This window comes from Octodon degus, unplaced genomic scaffold, assembly GCF_000260255.1.
Source record: "Octodon degus isolate 3935 unplaced genomic scaffold, OctDeg1.0 scaffold00050, whole genome shotgun sequence".
Classification (NCBI taxonomy): domain Eukaryota; kingdom Metazoa; phylum Chordata; class Mammalia; order Rodentia; family Octodontidae; genus Octodon; species Octodon degus.
This window is the reverse complement of record NW_004524626.1, coordinates 7,075,015-7,097,165: the sequence shown is the minus strand read 5'-3', so window position 1 is coordinate 7,097,165 and position 22,151 is coordinate 7,075,015. Positions and strand designations below refer to the sequence as shown.

The 22,151-nt window shown below is 56.7% G+C and overlaps 3 protein-coding genes across 14 annotated transcripts in view; 1 reads left to right on the top strand and 2 right to left on the bottom strand.

The window, feature by feature from the left end:
- Window positions 1–41: 41 nt before the first annotated feature.
- Window positions 42–7,064, bottom strand: Sf3a2 (splicing factor 3a subunit 2). 3 transcript variants are annotated; one of them, XM_004632699.2, is made up of 8 exons: window positions 6,978–7,064; window positions 3,776–3,942; window positions 3,576–3,647; window positions 2,800–2,846; window positions 2,397–2,506; window positions 2,009–2,058; window positions 1,796–1,936; window positions 42–952 (listed from the first exon to the last, which is right to left on the bottom strand). In XM_004632699.2, exons 2-8 carry the CDS (start codon window positions 3,899–3,901, stop codon window positions 149–151), a joined length of 1,350 nt encoding a protein of 449 aa, XP_004632756.1. In that variant the 5' UTR covers window positions 3,902–3,942; window positions 6,978–7,064; the 3' UTR covers window positions 42–148. The 3 variants fall into 3 exon arrangements, with proteins under 3 accessions (XP_004632756.1, XP_023572724.1, XP_023572725.1); XM_023716956.1 differs by lacking the exon at window positions 6,978–7,064 and adding an exon at window positions 6,741–6,969; XM_023716957.1 differs by lacking the exon at window positions 6,978–7,064 and adding an exon at window positions 6,774–6,969.
- A 475-nt stretch (window positions 7,065–7,539) lies between these two features.
- Window positions 7,540–10,071, top strand: Plekhj1 (pleckstrin homology domain containing J1). Its single transcript, XM_004632932.3, has 6 exons — window positions 7,540–7,745; window positions 7,835–7,902; window positions 7,973–8,039; window positions 9,237–9,327; window positions 9,421–9,484; window positions 9,563–10,071. The coding sequence occupies exons 1-6, from the start codon at window positions 7,652–7,654 to the stop codon at window positions 9,671–9,673; spliced, it is 495 nt and encodes a 164-aa protein (XP_004632989.1). The 5' UTR covers window positions 7,540–7,651; the 3' UTR covers window positions 9,674–10,071.
- A 270-nt stretch (window positions 10,072–10,341) lies between these two features.
- The window catches only part of Dot1l (DOT1 like histone lysine methyltransferase), a 53,201-nt gene continuing 41,391 nt past the window's right edge, over window positions 10,342–22,151 (bottom strand). For 8 of the 10 annotated variants that reach the window (XM_004632698.3, XM_023716948.1, XM_023716952.1 and 5 more), the window contains 6 exons: window positions 21,954–22,083; window positions 19,081–19,664; window positions 18,595–18,800; window positions 16,688–16,752; window positions 15,250–16,206; window positions 12,749–14,735 (listed from right to left, as the gene is read on the bottom strand). In XM_004632698.3, the coding sequence (XP_004632755.1) occupies window positions 14,161–14,735; window positions 15,250–16,206; window positions 16,688–16,752; window positions 18,595–18,800; window positions 19,081–19,664; window positions 21,954–22,083 (2,517 nt within the window). In that variant the 3' untranslated portion in view covers window positions 12,749–14,160. The other 2 variants (XM_023716947.1, XM_023716954.1) reach the window with 2 other exon arrangements.

Sequence of the window (22,151 nt, the reverse complement as noted above, 5' to 3'; positions counted from 1 at the left end):
GGCAAGCCCCCACCCTCCAGCCAGCAGAGCAACCCACGAGACACGGGGGAGGCTGTTTAATAGGCTCTGGGGCCAGTACAAAAGCTGAGGTCTTCTCTCTGGGAAAATACAGAACACAGCCAGACACAGAACAGGGAGGGGCAGCTCCTCAGTTGGTTGGGGGAGGGGGAGGAATGTTGCCTGGGCCCTCGGAGGGGAGCGGAGGCCTCAGCATTGGAGGCATGGGAGTGGGGTGCACCCCGGGGTTGGAAGGGTGAACTCCAGGAGGCTGGGGGTGCACTCCAGGAGCTGCAGGATGAACCCCAGGAGGTTGGGGGTGGACCCCTGGAGCCTGCGGGTGAATCCCAGGGGCAGGGGACTGCACCCCAGGGGCCTGGGAGTGTACTGCAGGAGCAGGTGGGTGCACTCCTGGGGCCTGTGGATGGACCCCAGCTGTTGGGGGAGGATGTACCCCTGGAGCTGGTGGGTGAACCCCAGGGGCCTGAGGATGGACTCCAGGAGCTGGAGGGTGAACTCCTGGGGCTGGGGGATGGACCCCTGATGTGGGGGGATGGACCACTGGTGCTGGAGGGTGGACCCCTGGAGCTGGGGGGTGTTCCCCAGATGTGGGAGGATGGACCACTGGTGCTGGGGGGTGGACCCCAGGAGCTGGAGGAGGCAGCTGGGGAGGCCCAGGGGGGCCAGAGGGTGCAGGCCCAGTGGGGGGCATAGGGGGCAGTGGCAGGCCTCCTGGTGGAGGCGGGGGCAGAGACTCAGGCAGCGGTGGCCTAGGGGGCAGCCCATTCATCAGCGGGGGTGGGGGTCGCTTCACCCCAGGGGGGCCTGCTGGGAGGCTAGGTGGAGCAGGGGGCTTCTCCATCTTGAAGTGGAACTGGAGGAAGAACTGCTTGGTCTCCCGGTTCCAGTGGGTCCAGAACTTGCCTTCGGCCTTATCAATCTCTCTGCTAGGTACCTATTGGGTGGGTGGGTGGGGCTGTGTGACTAGGCTCCTGGTCCCCACCGCCTTCAGGTCCACAGGGGCCAACACTGGAGGGCTAGAGTTCAGCTGGGAGCTCAGGGAGGTGGAGCATCTGCTCCCCACACTGGGCCCTTCCAGAGGAGCTCGGGAACCCCATATTTATGGAGCTGGGGTAGAATCCAGGGCCTCTTGCACTCACTACTGCACCATACCGCCTGCCCTTTTTTAAAAAAAATTATTTACGTGTGTGTGGCTAGCTCAGCCCACCAGGGGGCAGAGCTGGCTGGCATGTGGTGCTGGGGGGTTGAACCGCGGTCCCTGTGCTTTGCTAAGCTTGTTCTAAGTAGGTGCTTTAGACCACTGAGCCATCTCACCAGCCCCTGCCTGCCCTTTTTTCTTTTTTTTATTATTTATTTATTTATTTATTTATTTAGTGTGTGGCCAGCTCAGCCCACCAGGGGGCGGGGCTGGCTGGCATGTGGTGCTGGGGGATTGAACCGCGGTCCCTGTGCTTTGCTTAGTTTAGCTTGTTCTAAGTGGGTGCTTTAGACCACTGAGCCATTTCACCAGCCCCCTGCCCTTTTCTTAAGATTTTATTAACTCTGGTTTTTTTCAGGCAAGGTGGCGTCTGGCTGGCCCTGAACTCTTGGTGCTCCTGCTGAGGGGCTGTCACTTGGCCTCCTCACAAGGCCCATCCTGTGGGTTGTGCACTGAGGGCACAACTGACCGGGTCTAGCCCTAGCCCTCAGCAGGACCCGGAGGCAGCAGCCGCCGCCACCCGGCGCACGCAGACCCTCCTCACTCCCCCTCAGTCAGCAGGCGCAGTGGCCACGTCACCTTGAAGGCGATGGTCTCGTAGGGCTCCGCAGCCATCAGCAGGTACTGCCAGCGCCGGTCCGGGGGCTCGATCCTCTGCTCGTAGGCAGACATGAAGCGGTGGCGGGGCATAATGCCCTCGGCGATCTCAGGGTAGTCAATCTGGGGGGACAGAGGCACTCAAGGGGTGCCTTGGACTTCCCTGTATACCCAAGACCCGGGCCCCCATCTCACCTGGAATAGGAGGCTCTGCTGGCCCATCTCGGTGTCCCTCTGCTTGGTCACTACAACACATACTGAGGGTCAGGTGCAGGGACCCTGCATATTCTAAATGTCACCCACAGGACAGGAGAATGGATGTGGGGAGGTCTCTAGGCCAGAGAGGAGGGCACCGGTGGCCCAATGGATGCTGAAGTGGGGGTGGCAGGTGGGCAAAAGGGGGTGGGTCTCACTGTACAGGAAAGGGGCTTCCAGGAAAGGGAATGCGACCACCCCAGTGACACTGATAGGGGATGAAGGTGAAGGAGACTTTTAACTCCAAGGCCAGAGAACAGTGGCTGTGTGTGGCCCAGCAGGGGCATCTGTGTGAGAACGGCAGCTGCGAGCAGATGTACACATGCACCTTTGTAGCCAGGGCGGCCGATCTTCACAAACTTCTTCACTTCCACCTTGACCTTCTCAGGTGCTGGCTGGGCAGGGGCCTCCTTGGCCTCCTTGGCTGCTCGCCGGGCTCTGTGGGGATAGATGTGGCACTGTGGCCTCTCCCATGGGACACCAAGGCCACAGGCCCAGGTGCCAGAGCCCAGCCTAACCTTGGAGCTAATCTGGGAGGTGAGGGATGAGGGCAGGGTTGGAAGGAAGTGGAACAAGGACAGTAGACTCAAGGCCCCCCTTAAGCACCCTTCAGTCACAGCCCAGGCTGGCTCCCCGCTGCTGCTGAACTGGTGTGGGGGGGGGTGCCCACCCTGAATGTCAGCAGGATAGGTGGGTGGCTGTGGGCACCTCATGGGAGGCAAAACACTTACAGGTTGGTCTGGTGTTTCTTCCCCTGGGTGTGTGCCAGGTAACTCCCCTGCGGAGGGAAAGAAGTGTCACCAGGGCCCAGAGGGCACCCTGAGGCCCCTCCCCATAGTGCAGGATGGGACAATCATGGCCTGTTTGTCCACACTCGGACTGGAGGGGCTGGGCCAGGGCAGCACCTGGCCTAGGATGATGCAGCAAGCTGTAGGGTTCTGCATGTGAGGGACAGGGTGCACCTATGAAAAGCTGCAGACCAGGAGGCGTGGAATATGGGGGACCTGCTGGGGACAGCTGTATGGCCACCTCTGGTAACACTGCTGACAAACACACCCTCTGAGGCACGCCTGGCATGATGCTTAAGCGTCCTGCAGCGCCCAGGCCACTCCACAGAGCACAAACTGTACCTAGTGTGCGCAGTGCCCAAGGGCCAGCACACAGGACAATGGCTCAGTGCAGGCAGTGTAAGCAAAGGGGACACTTGCCGGGGCCAACTAGGCCAATACATGAGGTGACAGCGCCAACGACAGTCATAGAAGAATGTCTGCTGGGGAGAACTCTGGATGCTGAGGTTTGGGGACACAGGTGGGCACCAAGGGAACTCAGCCTGCAGCTGCATCCCTCAATGTCTTTCATGGAAAGACACCAGGAAGCAAACACGCTGCCAGTTCTGAAGAGGGTCGGGGCAGACCCGCTCTGTCATCTGAGCAATAATGAAAGGGCGAGAGGCCGGGGGCAGAGCTGGGTACAGCAGTGTCAGCGCCAGAGCAGAGCCCCAACACACCTCGTTGTTGTGAAGCGTTAGACAGAGCTTGCACTCATAGGACCCCAGATGGTTTTTCATGAAATACGGATCCTGGAGGAGAAAATTGAATGTCATCAGAGTAAAACCACTGCCCTATGTCAGGGCTCAGGGAAAGCCATTCGAGGGCCACCCAAGGTGGGGGTACAGTCTGGTGACTGCCACAGCCTCACAGCACCCACCTTATTGATGTCAATGGTCTCCAGTGCCAGCTGCCGGAGGCGCTCCCTGCGGTCACGGTTGCTCTCGGAGGAGGAGGCCACGCCCCCGCTGCCTGTCTTGCCTCCTGGGCGGTGCTGGAAGTCCATGATGTAGGCCTGCAGGTGTCACAGGGCAGCCAAGGAAGACACTGTAGAGGCGAAGGGAAGGGGCAGTGCTGGGGGTCATGGACTCTGCCCACCACTGGACACACTTGGCCAGGCAGCAACAAGGATGCTGAGCTGGCTTTAGGGACTCCTCCTGGTGACTGTGGTGCCTGGTGACCATGGTGGAGGAAGGGCCTCCAACCCATGGAGCAGAGGCTGGGGGCGGAAATGGCAGCAGGGTGCATGGCAGAGGCCCCTCCAGGGAGGACCAGGCCAGGCTTAAGCCTCACCACCTCCAGGAAGTCTTCCCAGGCTGACTGAGCCCCTATTCAGTCCTTCCTGAGTTTCCTTTCTGGCTACATCCACTATTCACAAACTAAATCCATTTCTGGGGCTTGCTCAAGCTAGCCAGAGGCCTAGAAGCTGTCTAGCTCTGGACCCTGACGCCTACACACAGGAAGATCTCAGCAGCTGTAGCCAAGGCAGAGGGTTTTTTTTTTTTTTTTTTTTTTTTTTGCAGAATTGGGGATAGAACTCAGGCCCCTGCTGAGCCATCTCCCCGGCCCCCAAGGCAGAGTTCTGGGAGCCTCCACCACACCGCTGCAGACCACCCTGGGACTATCAGGCGCAGTTAAACCTACCCTCCAGGCGGCTTCTCTGATCGCCCAACACTATCCCTGAACTCCTCGCCCTCTGATCAGGCCCCTTGCTTTAAACCCAGGAGAGCTCAGAGACAGCCCAGGAAATGAGGGAGCTACACTCCCTGTCCTTGCACAGTTGTGAAGAAAACATCTCAGGGAGGGAAGAACAAGTGAAGAGCAGACGGGAAAAGGAAAGGGACCAAAAATTAGAAAGTTTTTTTTTTTTGTTCAGAACCGGGGATTGAACTCAGGCCCTTGCACTTGCCAGGGAAGTGCATATTCCACCGAGCCATCTCTCTGGCCCCTTAGAAAGTTTTTTTTGAAGGCAGGGAAGGGGAATGGGGGGGAAAAAAAAATCAATCATGTACAGGTATAAACTCCCTAAGATGAATGTCAATCACTATGTATAGCTAATGTGCCAATAAAAAAGTAAAACAAATCAAATCTCCGTTGCCCTTCCCAAACCTACAGTATCAATTTATACAGCAGAAAGGGCTTTGCAAATGGCTGGGTGGGGGCTGTTTTTTCATTTTTTTTGGGGGGGGGGGTCTCAGGAATTGGATTCAGGACCTTGTGCTTGCCAGGCATGTGCTGTGCCACCGAGCTGAATCCTCAGCCCCATGTTGTTTTTCTGGCAAAAGTTCTTGCTACATAGCCCAGGCTGGCCTCAAACTCAGGGATTTTCCTGCCTCAGACACCTGAGTGCTAGAATTACAGGTGGGTGCCACCATGCCCACAGGACTTTGCAAATGGGATCACAGAGCTTAACAGGGTGGATCACCCTGGATCAGCCCAGGCTCTGTGTCATCACAGACTCAGAATCTGAGTCACAGACACACTGACCGGAAGATGCTGTATGGCTGGTTCCAAGGACGGACAAAGGTGCCAAAAGCTGAGGAGACTGTGCCTTTAGGAGATGCCAAACAGAGCAGGACAGACACTGCTATGGAGCCTCTAGGAAGAATCGGCCCATTTACATGCAGCCAAAATGCTACCCATAGGGGTGCACAGGCCGCCTACACCCAGCCACGAGGGAGGGCAGCAGCTCCAGCATTCCAGTGACTGCCCTTCAATGCTGGAAAGCAGTCACTCCAAGCAGGGCTGGAGGGTGGGAAATCAATGTTTAAATCTGGGGAAAATACAACAGACAAGTACAGGAGATGTTAAACAGATTTAGAGAAAGAGGAAAAAAAAAATACCAAAGACACAAATACAACTGATCACAAACATGACGGCTGGTACAGTGGCACACACCTGTAGTGCCAGCACTCAGGAGGATTTCCTGAGATCAAGGCCAGTCCAAGCTACCCAAGGAGCTTGAGGCCACCTTGAACTACACAGAGACTGTCTCTAGAGAGAGAAGTGAAAGGATAAAAGAGAAGCAGTCTAATTAAATACATTATTTGTGTCACCACTGACCAAATACTTTGAACCTTAGAAAACATAATGGAGAATGTGGTGGACTTGGAGGGAGGGTGAGCAGGTGGGAGACAGGAGGCTTCATCCACCATAATAGGAAGTCAGCTGATGACATCTGAAAACGAATGCACCTAGAAATAGAAATTGTAAGCCTGGCATGGTGGTGTACACTTGGCATCCTAGGCAAATCTGAGACCAGCCTGGGCAACTTCGTGAGACCTTGTCTCAAAACAGAAAGTGTTGAAGCTGTAGCTCAGTGTAAAGGTCCTGGGTTCAATTCCCAGTACCACCACAAAAAAGGTTATGTATAACCAGAGTTTGCAAAGTGAAGACCAGTAGAACACTTTAAGAATTGAGGAGATGCCCTCTGGGGTCAGGACCTGTGTCTCGGATGAACAGTTTTTTTGGCAAAGGGGGGACCAACATCTCCAGTTCTTTTTTCCTTTTGAGACCGGGTCTCGCTATGCTGGTCAGGCTGACCTAGAGCTCCCTTGATAGCCCAGGCTAGTCTCGAACTCGAAACAATCTTCCTGCCTCAACTACTCAAGCGCTGGGATTACAGGCGTGCATCACCACGCCCCGTGTCCTTTAACTTTTTTTTTATTTTTGAGGCAGGGTCTCACTAATTTGCTGAAGCTGGGCTCGAACTCGCAGTCGTCCTGCTTCAGACTCTGAGAAAGCCACCAGAGGCCCCCCTGGCTGTTCCATTCTGCGATGCCCGGCACACGCTTACAAAATCGGTCGCCTTCGGGGCGGGGCGGATGCTGGCGCTTCCCAGTCACAGCTAAAGGAGACGCTCACTGAGGTTAACTGACCCGCCAAGACCCAAAGCGAGACCAGTAGCACAGTCTTCAAAGGAGGCCTGGAGAACAAAGCAGCCGGGACCCTCACGCGCCGTCTTGGCGTTCCGGGGCGCGCCGCCCGCCCGCGAGACCCGCCACATGCGCCTCGATCTCACGCCCGCCCTGCTCCAGTAAGCCCCGGGTCGCAGCACCCGTTCAGCCCGCGCCATTTCTCACCTAGGCCGGAGGCCGCGCAGCCTAAAGACAACCGCCAAAACTTCGTTGTGCGCACGCGCACTAAGAGCTAAAGAACTACTTCCGGGAGCAATTTAGAGGAGTCTCCCGTGTGCGCATGCCCAGCCCGCCCTCTAAACCGAATGGACAATTGGGAGGCGAAAGGGAAGGGAATAGGGTTGGAAGTGCCCGCCTGCCTCTGAGGTGCGCGTGCGCACGATACTCTCCGCGAAATCTCGGTGAATTGCAGTTCGCGCGGGACTGGCTGTGGCAAGAGGGTAGGCTGAGAGACTCTAAATAAAAGTTGTTGCTCCCTCAGCTGCGCTTGTTTATACGGGGAAAGGGCCAGGAAACTTGAGGCCGGGCAGAAACAACCAAAGAGAGGAGGTCCATGCTGTGAATCTGTCCCCACTCCAACAAATTCAGAGTTTTTCATGGTTATATAAAGACCGATTACCGCACTGACCTACGCTGCCGCTGTACGCTCGCGCCACCCAGCGGTAACATTTGGGACCGGCCGACCCGCAATGCGCAAGCGCAATAGCGCCGGCGGTGCTTCCGGATTGGTGCCCAGATACCTTTGTGGCGGGGGCCGCGGGGGAAGGGGACGGTGGCCGGGCTGGAGGGCGCGGCGGCTCATTCCGCGTTTTCTTTCCCGCATCCCCGCAGCCGCTACTATGCGGTACAACGAGAAGGAACTGCGGGCCCTGTCCCAGCAGCCGGCCGAGATGGCGGCCGAGTTGAGCATGCGAGGACCCAAGAAAGGCAGCGGTGAGCGGTTGCGGACCGGGGATTGGGTCAGGACGGTGTGTGTTTGGGGGGTGTCCCCGGCTGCTCTGAGCCCCGCCCTGTGCCCGCAGTGGCCAAGCGGCGGCTGGTGAAGCTGGTGGTCAACTTCCTGTTCTACTTCCGCACCGACGAGGCAGAGGTAGGGGCGTGGGGGCCGCGGGGGACCCGCGCGGGCAGGCGGCCAGCACTCACGGCCGTGTCTCGCGCAGCCCCTCGGAGCCCTGCTTCTGGAGCGCTGCAGAGTCGCGCAGGAAGAGCCCGGCGGCTTCTCCATCAGTGAGTGGCTCCCACCGTCCCCTCCCTGGCCAGGCTGCTCCCGCCCGGGACAAAGAACCCCTTTGATGGCCCTCGGGAGGCCCAAGGTCGGGTCCTGGCCGCCTGCCCCGCGCACCTGCCAAGCCCGCCCCGGCTGAGCTCCTGCCCACGCCTCCCTCCTCCATGCTGCGCGGGCCCACGACCAGCCCCTCCCAGCTGCCGCCCCCAAATGGCACCAGGACCTTCTCTTTTTGGTTGTTTCTTCCTTCCCTGTTTGTTGGCCAAATGCTGGATACCCGGGAGGGATGGACCTGCCGGCCACTTTTAGGAGATTCAGGTCTGCGTGGGCAGGTGGACCCTCTCTGTCTCTTGGGGCTGTCATTACAGTGCCACAGATGATGACTTATATACCAAGAGCAGTCTGTACAGACCTGTGGACAGCGGTCTGAGACCCAGAAGGGGTTGGTTCCTTCTTAGGCTGTGTACACTGGTCCCAGGCTTGCCCCAGACGTTTTGGGGCTCTTGGAGGTTTATCTCACAGCGTTTTGTCTTTTTTTAAAAAAATGTATTTGGTACAGGGTCTCACTACGCAGCTTGGACTTGCAGTGACCCTCCTGTTTTCAGCCTCCCCAGCGCTGGGATTACAGACATGGGCCACCACGCCCATCACTGCCCAGTGTGTTCAGGGACAGGGCCTGCGCCATGCTGGGGATCGAACCCCTGTCCCTGTACTTGCCTAAAGCAGGCACTTTAGACCGCTGAGCTGTCTTGCCGGTCTTAGATTTATTTATTTATCTATCTATCTATCTATCTATCTATCTATCTATCTATCTATTTTGGTACCGGAGATTGAACTCAGACCCTGCGCTTGCCAGGCAAATGCTTATTCTACTGTGCATTTTGTCTTTATTAAGACAGCAGTTATGGATTTAGGTCCCTCAGGCCCCAATACTGGGGACTGTAGTCAGAACTTTCCTAAAGACCATGTTCCAAACAGGGTGAAATTCACAGGTTGCAGGGGGAAGCAAGGTCTTGAACCTGTGTCTGGGGAGGGGCGGAGATACAGTTCAGCTCAGGACAAAATTCGGTGAAACCTTGGTGCAGCCAGAAGGGGGCAGTGTGGGGCTCTGGTAAGAAGCTGCTCAGGCCCCTGCAGGGCAAGGTGTGGAGCAAGTGGAGACCAACCGGAGGCAGCTCCATCCCTTGTTCCCTTTGCAGGCTTCATCGAGGACCCAGAAAGGAAGTATTACTTTGAGTGCTGCACCCAGGAGCAGTGTCAGGAGTGGATGGAGGCTCTGCGTCGGGCTAGGTGGGGCTTGGGGACAGATGGGATGCACTGGGCATTGCAGCCATGATGGGTTGGCATTTGAAATCTGACCAGGCAGGTGTTCTGCTTTCTCAGCTACGAGTACATGCGGAGAAGCCTCATCTTCTACAGGAATGAGATCCAGAAGATGACAGGCAAGGTGTGCACAGGTTGGAGGTGACAGGGTTGTGCTCCTGGCCCATGGCTCACGGCCACCCCACCCTGTCCCCCTGCGTAGGATCCCCTGGAGCAGTACGGCATATCTGAGGAGGCCAGGTTCCAGCTGAGCAACTTGCCAAGGGACGGGCGGGCAGCTTTCGTCGGTCCCTGGCTGGATGAACTAGATTAACTCCCTGCCAGACCCTGCCCTGGGTTCCCTGGCCACACCTGCGCCTGCCATGGGGGTATTTGGGCTCAAAGCCTGAGGCTGGGCAGGGGCTGCATTTGTGTAGAAACCCAGTAAGTACCCCATCCCTGTGCCTTGAGACCCACCAAAGGGTTCTGGCATCTGGGTGTCATGGTCTGCTGCTATGCCGAGTGCCCGTGCCCAGAGGGCTGGGTGTGTACCCGGTTGGCAAGGCCTTCCAGTCCTGCACCAGCTGAATGTATGAAGCTAAAGGGAAGCTGTGAATGGTAAGGGTCTCCCCCTGCCAGCTGTGAACTCCACTTCTGCTGATGGGAGATGGAGTGGTCCTGGCTCTGGGTCACTGCACTCACTGTTTTCAATAAAGGTACCTCTTTTCCAAACTGGTGGCAAAGTGGATGGAAAAGATGGGGGCCCTGGCAGCTAGAGCCTCTCCCTCAGGACAGTGGTCCCCAGCAGGGCAGAATGGAGGGGAATCTTGGTGACCCAGGGCCCTAGATCAGCTGGCTTTGAGAAGCTGGGGTAGGAGTGTTATTTGCCTTGCCACAAAGCAGCTGCTGGGGGTTCCCTCTGGCTGGGGACGAGACTCCCCACTCTTGAGTACACACCTCACTGTGTTGTGTTGCTAGGAAAAAAAGGCTGCTGAGACCAGGTCCAAGTGAAAACTGCTTTTATTACAGCGCCTAGGGGTGGAAACAGTGCAGTGGGCGCTCTGGGGTGGGGGTACAGAGATCATTACAGACACAAAGCAAAGCCTATGAGGGGTGGGGAGGGAGGATGTGAGGCAAGTTGTGGATGGACCATTTCACCAAGAGGCAGGGAGCAGGGCCATGTGTTCCGCGGGTGGATAAATACGGGTAAGTCTTAAATAAGTTGCCATTCATGGGGCTCACAAAGGATGGGAAGCCTAGTTCCTGGAGACCATTGGGTCAGCAAGATCCCAAGAGGGTGGGTTGTCCGGTCCTTAATGTTTCCTGACCAATTCCTGAGCAAGAGCTGCATAGCAGCCTCCCAGGAGTTGTCCCAGGGCTAGGGCAGCACCGGTTCCCCAAGCTGGGGTAGCCCAGGACAGTGGAACTACTGCCAGCACCAAATCAGGATGGCCTTGCAACACTGCCCTGCCCACCTCGATGCGGCTCAGCAGGTCTGGGTGAGAACCAGTGTAGCCCAGGCCCAGGATGTGAAGGGGAGGCGCTGCACATGGTTAGCTTACTGTAGGGGCATGCATCTGTCCCATGGGCTCAAGAGGGGACTTGCACCCATGCTAGATGTGCCAAAAGCCAGCAGTGGCTACACTGTGGGTGCGTGCCCCTACGTGTACTATTTAGTCTCCCAACACTCAAGTATGTGTGTAGATATGGTCACAGGGCAGGGCTATTTGAATGTGGCCTGTGCTGCCCCAAGCTGGCACCAGCCTACAGGCTGACAGGCAGATGCATACAGTGTTTTTTTAAGAGAACGTGATCCGAGACCAGGGACTTGCTGCTTGCTGACTTTGCTACTGTCACCTAGGGCTCTGTGTGGCCAGAGGTAACCCTCAGCCCCTACATGCCACGCAGGGCACTGCCCTGTGCTGAGGGCAGGGGCGGGGTCCATGGGAATGAGGCACAGCACCTAGAGGCCAGGCTAAAAGCACCAACTTGGGAGAGGGGTCCCCAGCACCATCTTTAGAACTCACTGCTAGGTGGGGAGAAGCAGGGGTCCAGACCAGACTGATGAGGCCGGGCCAATGGGAAACCCAGTGCTCAGGCCTCCCACATGGAACCAGGGCAGGCTTGGCAAGCCCTGGCCAAGGCCACAGCCAGGACGTGTGTCAGCACTCCAAGGCAGCTGGGGTGGGGAGACACCAAGAACACCCACAGCAGCACAGAGAACCTGCAAGGACAAAGTGACAGGCAGGACCCTGGCCGCAAATGTGGGATGCGTGTTCCTGTAGGGTGTGGGGTGAGGGCCAGCCCTGGGGCCAGTGCCATTTTTGTGCATTTGAATAAATAAAGTTTCTATTCCCCTTGCTTTTCTTTCTTTTTAAGCTCACTGTGCATTATACAGTCTAAAAATAAATGCAGTCAAGTCTATGAAATTTATAAATTTTCATCACATCTCTATAAAATACCGTCACACATCAGCGTGACACTCTCCTATACAGAAACACCAGGGCGGATACAGGCCTGCCCCATGTTACCCAGCAGGCCTGCCCCAGCTGAAAAGCAATGGAATACAAAAGTAACTGCACTTGTTACACATGCCACCGCTCCGGGGCCAAGCACAAGCCTCCTTGAGCACCACTCAGAACAGCTTTGGGCCGCACAGGCCCCTTCCCATCAACGCTGACCCACTGTGCAATCCATCAGAAGGGCCCTGCGACCAGCTCCTCCCACCATGCCCGGATATCACAGGCAGGACCCTCAGCCAGTGATTCACAGTTGGGTCCGTCACAGTGACTGGGCAGTGGCCGATGGATCCAGGCAGGAGCAATGGCTCCAGAGCAGTGGGACACTGGCCACTAGGAACAGGGCCTTTTCAGAGCGACTTTCTGATAGCCCTTCAAAGGGCTGGCGCCTCTGGCTGGGCATGGGCAGGCATCGAGGACTGGCTTTGGCGTTGGTCAGCGTCCGGGGCAGCACCAAGAGGCGGAGGCAGGCGCAGGCCTGGAGGCCATAGCACCGGGTTTGCGGTGGCAGGCGGCTCGGTGGGGCCCGCCCTGCAGCCGGAGTCTTTTATATATAAAGTTCTCTCTTACATAGACATTTATACTTCTCAATAGGTTGCCTCTGACAACTCAGGTGGAATAAAATAAGTCAGAATTGTTTATACTTTTTAAAAAACGATAAATACTTTATCTAAAACTATTGACAGTACAGACTGGACCAGTCCCAGCACCTCCAGTGGTGTGCCGCCGATTCACAGTGGAGCTCCTCATCCTGCCCTTCTCTGCCGTCTGTCTGTCCTTCCATCTGGGGTGGGAGCCTGGCAGCGCAAGCACCGAGCAGCAGGTGCTTGGTCCACACTGCCCTTGCATAGGTCGCGCAGGTGAGGTAGAAATCCTAGTTACCTGCGGGGACAGTGGTGAGAGTGGCCAGTCAGCAGCATGCACGGCACAGCCCAGCACAGCTCAGGGGGCTGGGACAGAGTGTGAGCACACCCAGTGCAGAGTCACCACCCCCTGCCGGCCTGGAAGGAAGGCCAGAGGCAGGTGCTCCTGTGGGCAGCAGTGCTAGGCAGCCAGCCCGTGCAGCAGCAGATCCTGGCGTTCCTCCAGCTCCCTCATGTGCCAAGGGGACACAGGATCAGGCTACACCCACCCTACCTCTAGCACTTCTCAGGACAGTTTAGCCTGCACCCTAGCTGCAGCCATACATTCTCATCAGGAGCGCATCACCACTCTGTGGTCGGCCTCTGTGTCCATGTGCACCAAGAGCAGGGCAGACTGTCAGCTCTAGAGGATGCTTCTCAACTGCTCACCCAGTGGTACATCCTTGCCACACTGAACACCAGCCTCCTTGGGTGACAGGTGGGGCTGGCTGCATTGGGGGTTATTTCATTTTACAGTACCTGGGATGCAAGCCAGGGCCTTCAAACTGAGCCACATCCCTAGCCATTTTTTATTTTGAGATGGTCTTTGCTAAGCTGCCCAGGCTAAGTTCCAACCTACAATCCTGCCTCAGCCTCTGAAAATAATAGGATGAAAGGCTTGTGTCAACCACACCTGGCTATGGTTTTGGGTTTAAAGCCCCAAGGCACAGCCCTCTGGGGAGGACAAGACAGGGACCTCCTGCAGGCTGTGAACCCTTTTCTGTACTTTTTCTGTATGGCAGGCTCCAAGTGAGGGGCCAGCACACACCTCCCCATACACACAGCCTGGGCTCGGCTGGCCCAGGGCACAAAGCTTGCCCAGGCGGCCTAAGGGCCTCACCAGGTGGCCAAAGGCCACCCCATCTTTGGAGCCTGCTGCATTCCAGGGTCTCATGAGCCTTAGACTCTCCAAATACCCCATGGGGCACCTCAGCCCCTTTGCACTGTCAGCCCATAGCAGCCTCTCCAAGGCTGTGCCTGCCACCTCCCAGGTGCTGCCTTTCCCAGGCTGGTAGGAAGGGCCACAAGTGCACTGCCTGACCATCTACAGTAGGGCTCTGACCACAGCACCTCTTACTGCTACCCTACTCTCAGGGGCTCTTCTGCTCTGTGGGCAGGGGCTTCACAAGCCGGTGGCCACCAGGACTGGGCAGCCAGGGTCCCGACACACCTACTGATCTCCTGGCAGGTCCTGTTCACATGATGCTGGCCCTTTACCCTCCCCTCCAAAACTTGGGTCAACCAGCCACACCTTTCAAGGCACCACAGAGCAGCAGCTTTGACCCAGGCCCTCGGTAGACCCTTCTCTGTGCAGTGGAATGGTTTGGTTTTGGAGCAAACCACCTTGTCTGGCTCTAGCCTTACCTTACAAAATACGAACTGCTAGCTAAGCAAGCTCTTTATCGGGGCTTAACCCCCGAAAGGTGCGCGGCATAAGGAGGCGGCATGCCAAGGGAAACCCACACAGCAGATGGCCCCGTAGAGCTGGCTTGTGGGACGGTGGGCGCAGCCTGCGCCAGGGCCAGGCGGGATAGGGGCTGATGGTGCACCGTGAAGGAAGGGCGGGAGGCCTTGTGCGGGAGGGAGGCTAGCTTGACAGACAGAGAGGCGTTAGCAGGTTGTAGAGAGGCGGCAGAGGAAAGAGGTAAAAAAGCTTTGTTAGCTGGGATGGACGCTAGGTTCTGCAGAAGCACGGGCTCAGGGTTAGAAGCCAGCAGCGCAGGGGGAGGAGGCAAGGTGACGTTAGGTGGGGGGGGTGCATGGAGAATGCCCAGGTGCTGAGGAGGAAGCAGGGGAGGCGGAGGGGGCGGCCGCGTCTCGGCTGAGGCCGGGGCCTGAAAGGAAGAGGCCGAGGTGCTGGCCGCCGCCTGCAGTGGGCCCAGGCCCAGTGTGGCGCTGCTGCACACAGCCCCGCTGCCGACACTGGCTCCGAACGGGCGAGCAGAGGCGGAAGGCACCGCATGGTTAGAGACACCTGCAATGGGAGAGAAAACTCAGCTTCAACAGGCGGGCACAGTCTGCACACAGCTAAGAGAAGCACAGGCACAGCTGTGAGCAAGGCAGAAGCAGCAAGCCGCAGTTCCAGGTCGCAGGTGGCACAAGCGGCAAGTAGCAGACATGGCAGTGGACACTTACCTGTGGCCAGGCCGGGCCCCGCCCCTCCGGGCCCACCTGCCCGCCCGCGCCCAGCCAAGACTGCTCGCCCCTGCTGTCTGCTGAGCTGGGGCGGCTGCCCTGAGTAAGGACTGCCCTAGCTATGTGCACTGAGGTCCTCTGAAAACAAGAAGGATGTGTTACAGTGGGAACCCACCGCGGGGAGGCTGCCTCCAGACACACGAGCCCTGGTTTGCAGCACAGGGCCCTGCCTGCAGAAAGGACCCACAAGGCAACCCATGACGAAGCCAGCGCTCCTGGGAGCAGGCATAGCCTCCTGGGAACCAGAGCCCTGCCCTGGGGAAGCCAGGCTCAGGAGGACCCACGTTGCCTACCTCCAACGGTTCCGCCAGCCACCCCAGAGGGGAAGCTACCCATGGCATGCGAGTTGGTCAGGCGGGTTGCGGCAGACGACACATGCACCAGGCCAGCGGCAGCTGGCACAGAGCTGAAAAGGGACTGCAGCACAGAAGAACCAGCCACTGCACCCAGGTTGGCCTGCAGGGACACGGGGCCAAGGGAGAACTGCGACCCAGGGGTGAAGGTGCCCAGGAAGGGGCGGTGCGCCTGGGCTGTTGGGGCTGTGTTGCCTGCAGAAGACACTGCTGGAGTGAGGCTGGGGCCACCTAGGAGGCCCCCAGGGGGCACAGCAGCAGCGGAGATGAAGAGGTTGTGGCCGTTCTTGAAGTCAAGCTCACGGTCCCGGGCCTTGCTGGCCCTGCTGCCATGTGGCAGGACAGTCTTGTCCGTGGGCCCACAAAGGGGTAAGTTTGGCTCGCCCGGCTCCTTGCCTGGGCCACCTTCACCCTTCAGTCCACCTAGGCCCTCGAGCTGCCGCTTGTTCAAGAAGGGGTTGGCCTCCTGGGGAGCCTCCTTGACCCGCTGTGAGGGGAAGCTCAGTGGGGCACTCAGGCCGGCTGCCTCTGGGCCTTTGTGAGAGAGGGAAGCACCATCGTTGAAGCCATGTAAACTGAGGTCTGCAGCCAGGCCTCCACTGAAGGCCAGGCCGTTGGGAGGGTTGGCACCAGGGCTGAGCCCATCAGTGCCTGACAGCGACCCAGAAAAGCTTTTCCTTGGGTGGGTGGAGAGCTTGGTATCAGCTGCTGTGGGCTCCTCCAGGGCTGGCCGGAACGAGAACAAGGAGTTCTGGCCCAGGGTGGAACCAGCCTGCAGAGGGCTGTCTGCAGATTTGGCCAGGCTGATGTCAGAGATGGGTGAAAAGGTGGACTTCCACTTGCTGCTGTTGACTGGCTCACTTGCGGGTGTCGGCTTTCTTCCCACCAAGCTGCCACCTGATAGGGATGTAAAGCAGAGGCCATGAAGCCACTGTGCCTGCTGCTAGATACAGGGCTCTTGGACCAGGCACACCCAACATGAATGTGCCAGCTGCTCAGACAGGATGCAGGAAGGCAGGGTACAGGATCTGTGAGAGGAGGGAGGAGCTGTCTTAGCACAGAGACTCCGAGGCCTAATCCTGCCTGTTTGTGGAAGACAGGCTGGCCCAATCCCAAGGACACCATAGCCTCGGGCCACAAGAGAGCAGAGGGATTCAAGCCCAGGCTATGCATTTCTAGGGATGCAGGGAGACAGAGAAAAGAGCCAGTCTAACCTAGCCAGGAATAAGGTGGTACCCATAAGGTCACTAAACAGCCTGCTCTCACAGCCTGGGAACAGCTCTCCACATAGCCACCACAGAGCCACTTGGTAGGCCTGGCCCATGTCACCAGGCCTGGGTTCACATAAGGGCAGCAGCAGGCAGCACTTGTCACTCACCGTTTTCCAAGGTTTTGGGGGGAGATCTGCTTTCCAATGAAATGGTTGCAATTTTTCTCTCAATTCTGTTAAGGGTGAGAAAAAACTATCCTTAATGTTTCAAATCCAATTACATTCTAAAGGCCTACAGATCATCAGGATGGGGGACACTCAACAGCCTGGGGAGAGAACAGACTTACAGCTGACCCTCGGAACTCTCAGGACGGGCTGCCCTGGCATGGACTCCAGACCCTCTGCCGGGAACTGGGCCATGGCAGGCAGGTCCATATGGGTGTGGCTTCTCAGCCCATGGACAAACATGAGGGTCCAGAGCATAGCAGCCCATTTCAACATTCTGACCACAGAGCCTCATTATTTCTGATGCCCCCCCAAAGACCACCACCCACATGGGAGTAAAGAATTCCATAGGCCTGGCAGCCCTCGGCAAGTGTTCTCCTCACAAGCTCACAATGCCCCAGGGCACACTGGACAAAATCTCTGTCTGTGGCAGAAGAGCTACAGCAAGTAACTCACGAGGCCAAAGGCATAAACAGAAAGAAACAGATCCAAAGGGCTTCAGTGCTCTCAAAGGGCCCCTCACATGCAGCAAACACATGCAGAGGGCAGAACAGACTCGCAGGTCACACGTCTTACAGGAACTGCCATCCTGGGGTGTGAGGAATGCTCACCAATGACAGGTTACAAAGCAGGCAGAGCAGATGAACACTGTGGCTGTACACATAGGGACAGACGTTCATAGCAGCCACACAAGGAGCCACTGTGCGTGTGTGTGTGTGTGTGTGAGAGAGAGAGGCACCAGATAGGCGGTTGCAGGACTAGGGAAGGGGAAAAGCGATCGAGCTGAAGAGCAGAGCCTCACAGTTCGCTGTGGGAGTGAATCACTGCATGACAACAGGAGTCGCAGCAAGGAGGATCCCGCAGGATCCCATGGGAACCACAATTCTGCCACGGACAATAATAAGCAGGCAGAGATGTGATGTACAAATGGAGACATGCACACGGACGCTCACAGTGGCCCAGTTCACACCTAGTTCATGCTCAGGGAAGGACAGATGATGACACACACAGCGAGGTCCACCCCACGCTGGGATACTACTGTGCCAGGAAAAGAAGCAAGGCTATGACACTTGCCAACAGCAAGGACAGACTGTGAGGATGCCATGGTTGGTGACAGATGCTGGAGAGAGGCTATAGCGAGAGCACCATGGACAGGAAATGCTCAGGATAGATGAACCCAGAAACGGGAAGTAACCTCATGGGTGCCAGGGAACACGCTAAAAAATAATTCTTCACAAAGCAGGAGAGATATGCTGATACCACTCTGGAAACCTTTTTTTTTTAAAAATGTATTTGATACAGAGTCTCGATACGTAGCTTGGACTCCTAGTGATCCTTCTGTTCTCAGCCTCCCCAGCGCTGGAATGACAGGCATGTACCACCGCACCCAATCTCGGTAGCCAGTTCAGCGCGCCTGGGGGTGGGGCTATCACTCCTCTTCTTATGAGATGGGGTGGCCTTAAGTTCCTAGGCTCAGTGACCCCATTGCCTCAGCTATATGAGTGGCTAGGTGACAAGCTTGCACCATACCTGGGTTCTGAAACCCAGTTTCTTCATTTTCTCTGTGGCCCAGGCCTCTGCCCTGCCAGCTTGTACTCATATCCTACTGTACCTCGGGAAACAATGCTGGCCTAGCTATCAGGCCACCAGACTCAGGCCCCATGCCATGCGCACAGGAGGGCCAGGCAGCACCTAGCCCCAGGCACTGGATGGAAGCTTTGAGCCCACCTGTTTAAGAACCCTCTCCGACTGGTGCCGGTCAGCAGGTCAGGGCACCCATTCCTTCCTGCCACATGAATCCAGACAGGCCACTGTGGGACGGAGGCCTCCCTGCCCACCTACTTACTCACCGGGCACTGCTGGGCTCATCTTCAGAGCCTGGCTCCTCATCTGAGGTCAGCGGGGAATAGTGTGCCCCATTGGTCTGGCCCAGGGGCCGCTCCTTTTTGAGCACGGGAGGCTGGTCATGGTCCTGGTAGGGGACAGGAGAGCTCTTCAGGGAGTTCTCTGGGGATGAGATGGCCGTGATCTCCAGGGGCTGGTTGATGTTACTGACCTGAAAGGGTAGAGGAAGCAGATGCACTCAAAGACCAACCCAGGACACATAAGCCCAAAGCAAGACATCACACAGTTTCGCATGCTTTCTGATCTCTGGCACCTCCCAAGCCCCTGGAGCCTGGCAGCTGGCAGGGTGCTATTGTGGGCATGGCTATGGCCACTGTCACTGTCCAGGCACCACATCCACACCTGTTTTGGCCTCAGTGACACAGACCTGGTCCTACACCTAGCCAGCCAGGCTGGAACTCCCAACTCCCAGGGCACCACCCCATCCTTACCATGGAGCTGAGGTTGAGAGGGGATCCTGAGGACTGAGTGAAGAGACCGGCAACAGTGGACAGGGCTCGCCGCTTGGGGGACACGCCTGCATTTAGACTGGGGGTTCCAGCTGATGTGCGCTTCCTCCGGCCCCGCTTGCGGCTGTCCTGCCCATGGCTGGGTCCACAGTCTCCACGGGCACCTGGGGCCAGGGGACTGTGCTTGGTGGAGGGTGACTGCTTGGCACCACTTGCACCAGCTGAGATGGTGAACACGATTCTCCTCTTGGCATCACTCTCAGGATCTGAAAAGCCAGGCTCAGTAGGCAGATCGCCTTTGCCTATGTCAGGCAGCAGGCCCTGGGCAGCTCCCATGAGCCGGGGACTGGCAGAGAGCTGGTGGGCAGGAGAGGCAGGTCCCGAATTGCGAGGCTGTGCCAGCAGAGGGGGATGCTGTGGCGTAGTGCTGCGGGACCCCACGGTGGCAAAGAGGCTTCCCGAGCCAGAGGGCTCATCAAAGGTGGCCGGCTCAGCTCCAGGGGCGAGTGGTGCTGGGCTGCCAGCCAGGGCCCCACTGATGGCCACAGAGCCAGCATAGGAGAATCCTGTAGATAGGATAAAGGGCTCTCAGGGGGTGGCAGAGGAAGAAGAGAGGCTAAATCCCAGCTCCAGGAGAATGTGGAAAGGGGGGGATGGACCTGGGAAATGGCCTCCAGGGTGGCCCTGGTAGGTGCTGGGGCCATCTTCAGCACAGAAGGAAGGTGCTGGGCTACCTGGGATTCCTTGGACAAAGTAACAGGGACCTGCCCTATGTCACTGGCAAGTGGCAGAGCCCCACCTTCCATAGTCATATTCCTGCCCACTGCCCATCGCAGTGCCTTGCACCTCGGTCTCAGTGAAACATCTACCAGAAATAGCTCCTTTCTAGTGCTGGTCCTAGGCAGGCTCTGATTTGGGCCTCACCTGGGCCACTGAGGACAGATACCCGTATATAGGGGTTGGGACTGCAGCCAGAGGAGCGGGAAGCCCTAGCTGTCCACATGCGGCCACAATGCATCATGCAACAGAAGGGAGAAGCTAGAGGCCAGGAGGGCCTGTCTTCAGCAGTGACATACCCAAATGCTGGCCCCTTTAGGCTCTCCCAACTGAGAAGCTGTCTTAACCTCAGTGGTGGTACGGATAACAACCCAGGATAAAATATCCTGACTGCCTGACTCACTCAGAGCCTGACCTTTGCATCCAGAGAACAGCCCCCGATGGCAGGTGCTGCTGCAGGATGGAGCACCCTGGCTCCCAGAGGGTCTCCAGCAACACCATGACTTTAGTTACCCAGACCCTTCTCTAAGTGTTGGGTGGGAGAATGGGAGGTGCTATGTGGAGACCACAGCAGGGATCTGCACATGATGGTGGCCTTCTGCACATTACCTGCCACTCCTGGGAAAGTGGCTACGAGAGCTGGCAACAACTGCCCAAGGCATGGCCCAGCACTGCTGCGGTAAAGACAGCTGTATTGTAAGAGGCTGCACCCCACTGCTCATATGTGGGCTCTGAATGCTTTAGGTTACAGCAAAGCCCAAGTGAGGCTGCTTCCCAATCATCACAGGATGGTGTCTGAGGCCCATGTCATCCTCCAACAGGACTGTCTAGAACAGAGCCCATCTGGACACTGGGCAGCCCTGACCCCCACAGGGGTTTATTGAGCCACTTCCCAAACCCTAGAAAACCCCTACCTTCTTGGCAACCCACTTTCAGGTCTCCTCTTGTCTCTTAGGAGCTATCTCCCTCAATAAATTTTCATTTTAAAAAACACCCAGCTGGGGGCTAGGGAGATGGCTTACTAGAATAAGTGCTTGCCTGGCAAGCGCAAAGGCCTGAGTCTAATCCCCAGTTCTGTAAAAAAATTAAATAAATAAATAAATAAATAAATAAATAAAGCACCCAGTTGGGTGCTGTCGCTCATAGCACTTGGGAGACTGAAGCAGGAAGGTTGATGTGAGTTCAAGGCTAGTCTGAACTACATAGTAAGATCCTGTCTCAAAAAACCATAAAATGAAACAAACATTAAAAAAAAAAAAAAAAAAAAAAATCTAGGGGCTGGGGAGATGACTCAGTAGAGTAAGTGCTTGCCTGGCAAGTGCAAGGGCCTGAGTTCAATCCCCAGTTCCGCAAAAAAAAAAAAAAAAAAAAAAAAAATCCATTTTCTGGCAGGGCAGGTGACAAGGACAATAGCTGATATGTATAGGGGCTGTTTTCAGGAAAAAAAAAAAAAAAATCTAGGCAGAGGCTGCTCATTTGCAAGAGCTAAAAGTCTCAGAGCCTCCTAAGGCTCAGCATACTGCCAACCGCAGCTCAGGCTACAATACCAGGGCAGAAGCTAAGAACAGATATGACCTCAACCAGTAGCCCCAGCATCTGTAGGCATTTTTTTTTTTCCCGGAACCAGGGATTGAACTCAGGCCCTTGCGCTTGCCAAGGAAGCACTTATTCCACTGAGCCATCTCCCTGGCCCTTTAGGCCTCACTCTTGAGCACCCCATCCACTGTGGCTTATTTTTTGGTACTAGGAATTGAACTCATGACCTCACATTTGCCAGGCAGGTACTGTGTTGCCAAGTTATCTCCCCAGCCCCTTTTACTACTGAGTTATATTAACCCTGGCATTTTCTCCCCCTTTTTCATAAAGGGTCTTGCTAAATTGACTAAGTTAAACTTAACCTGTGATCCTCCTGCCTCAATCTCTAAAGTGCCGGGATTACAAGTGTGAGCTACCCTGCCTGGCACCACCTAACTTCTTTAAAATGTAGTGGTTTGCAGCCAAAGGCCTGGGCAGGTTGTACTCAGGTGGGGGCAGTAGAGCAGGCTGTGAGCATGCCTTTGGGGCAAGACAGCAGTTACCTGCAGATGCCAGGGCCAGGCTCCGGTTTCCTGAGACACTGCTCCCGGCACTGTGGGCATTAGCACCGATCTGTTTTTCAAGTGTGGACGAAGAGTCTCGGGGCTGCGGCCCAGGACTTGGGGTGCTCCTCTGCGAGAGAAACCCATAGCGGGTCAGCGGGCTGGGGCAGGATTTCAGGCGGGGGACTCTATTCCACC

Coding starts and splice junctions, on each gene's coding strand:
- Sf3a2 (XM_004632699.2), bottom strand. CDS start 3,901: ATGGACTTCCAGCACCGCCCAGGAGGCAAGACAGGCAGCGGGGGCGTG. Junction 2,847..3,575: donor TAACGCTTCACAACAACGAG/GTGTGTTGGGGC, acceptor TTCCCTCCGCAG/GGGAGTTACCTGGCACACAC. Junction 953..1,795: donor ACGAGACCATCGCCTTCAAG/GTGACGTGGCCA, acceptor CCCACCCAATAG/GTACCTAGCAGAGAGATTGA.
- Plekhj1 (XM_004632932.3), top strand. CDS start 7,652: ATGCGGTACAACGAGAAGGAACTGCGGGCCCTGTCCCAGCAGCCGGCC. Junction 7,746..7,834: donor AGGACCCAAGAAAGGCAGCG/GTGAGCGGTTGC, acceptor CTGTGCCCGCAG/TGGCCAAGCGGCGGCTGGTG. Junction 9,328..9,420: donor GAGGCTCTGCGTCGGGCTAG/GTGGGGCTTGGG, acceptor CTGCTTTCTCAG/CTACGAGTACATGCGGAGAA.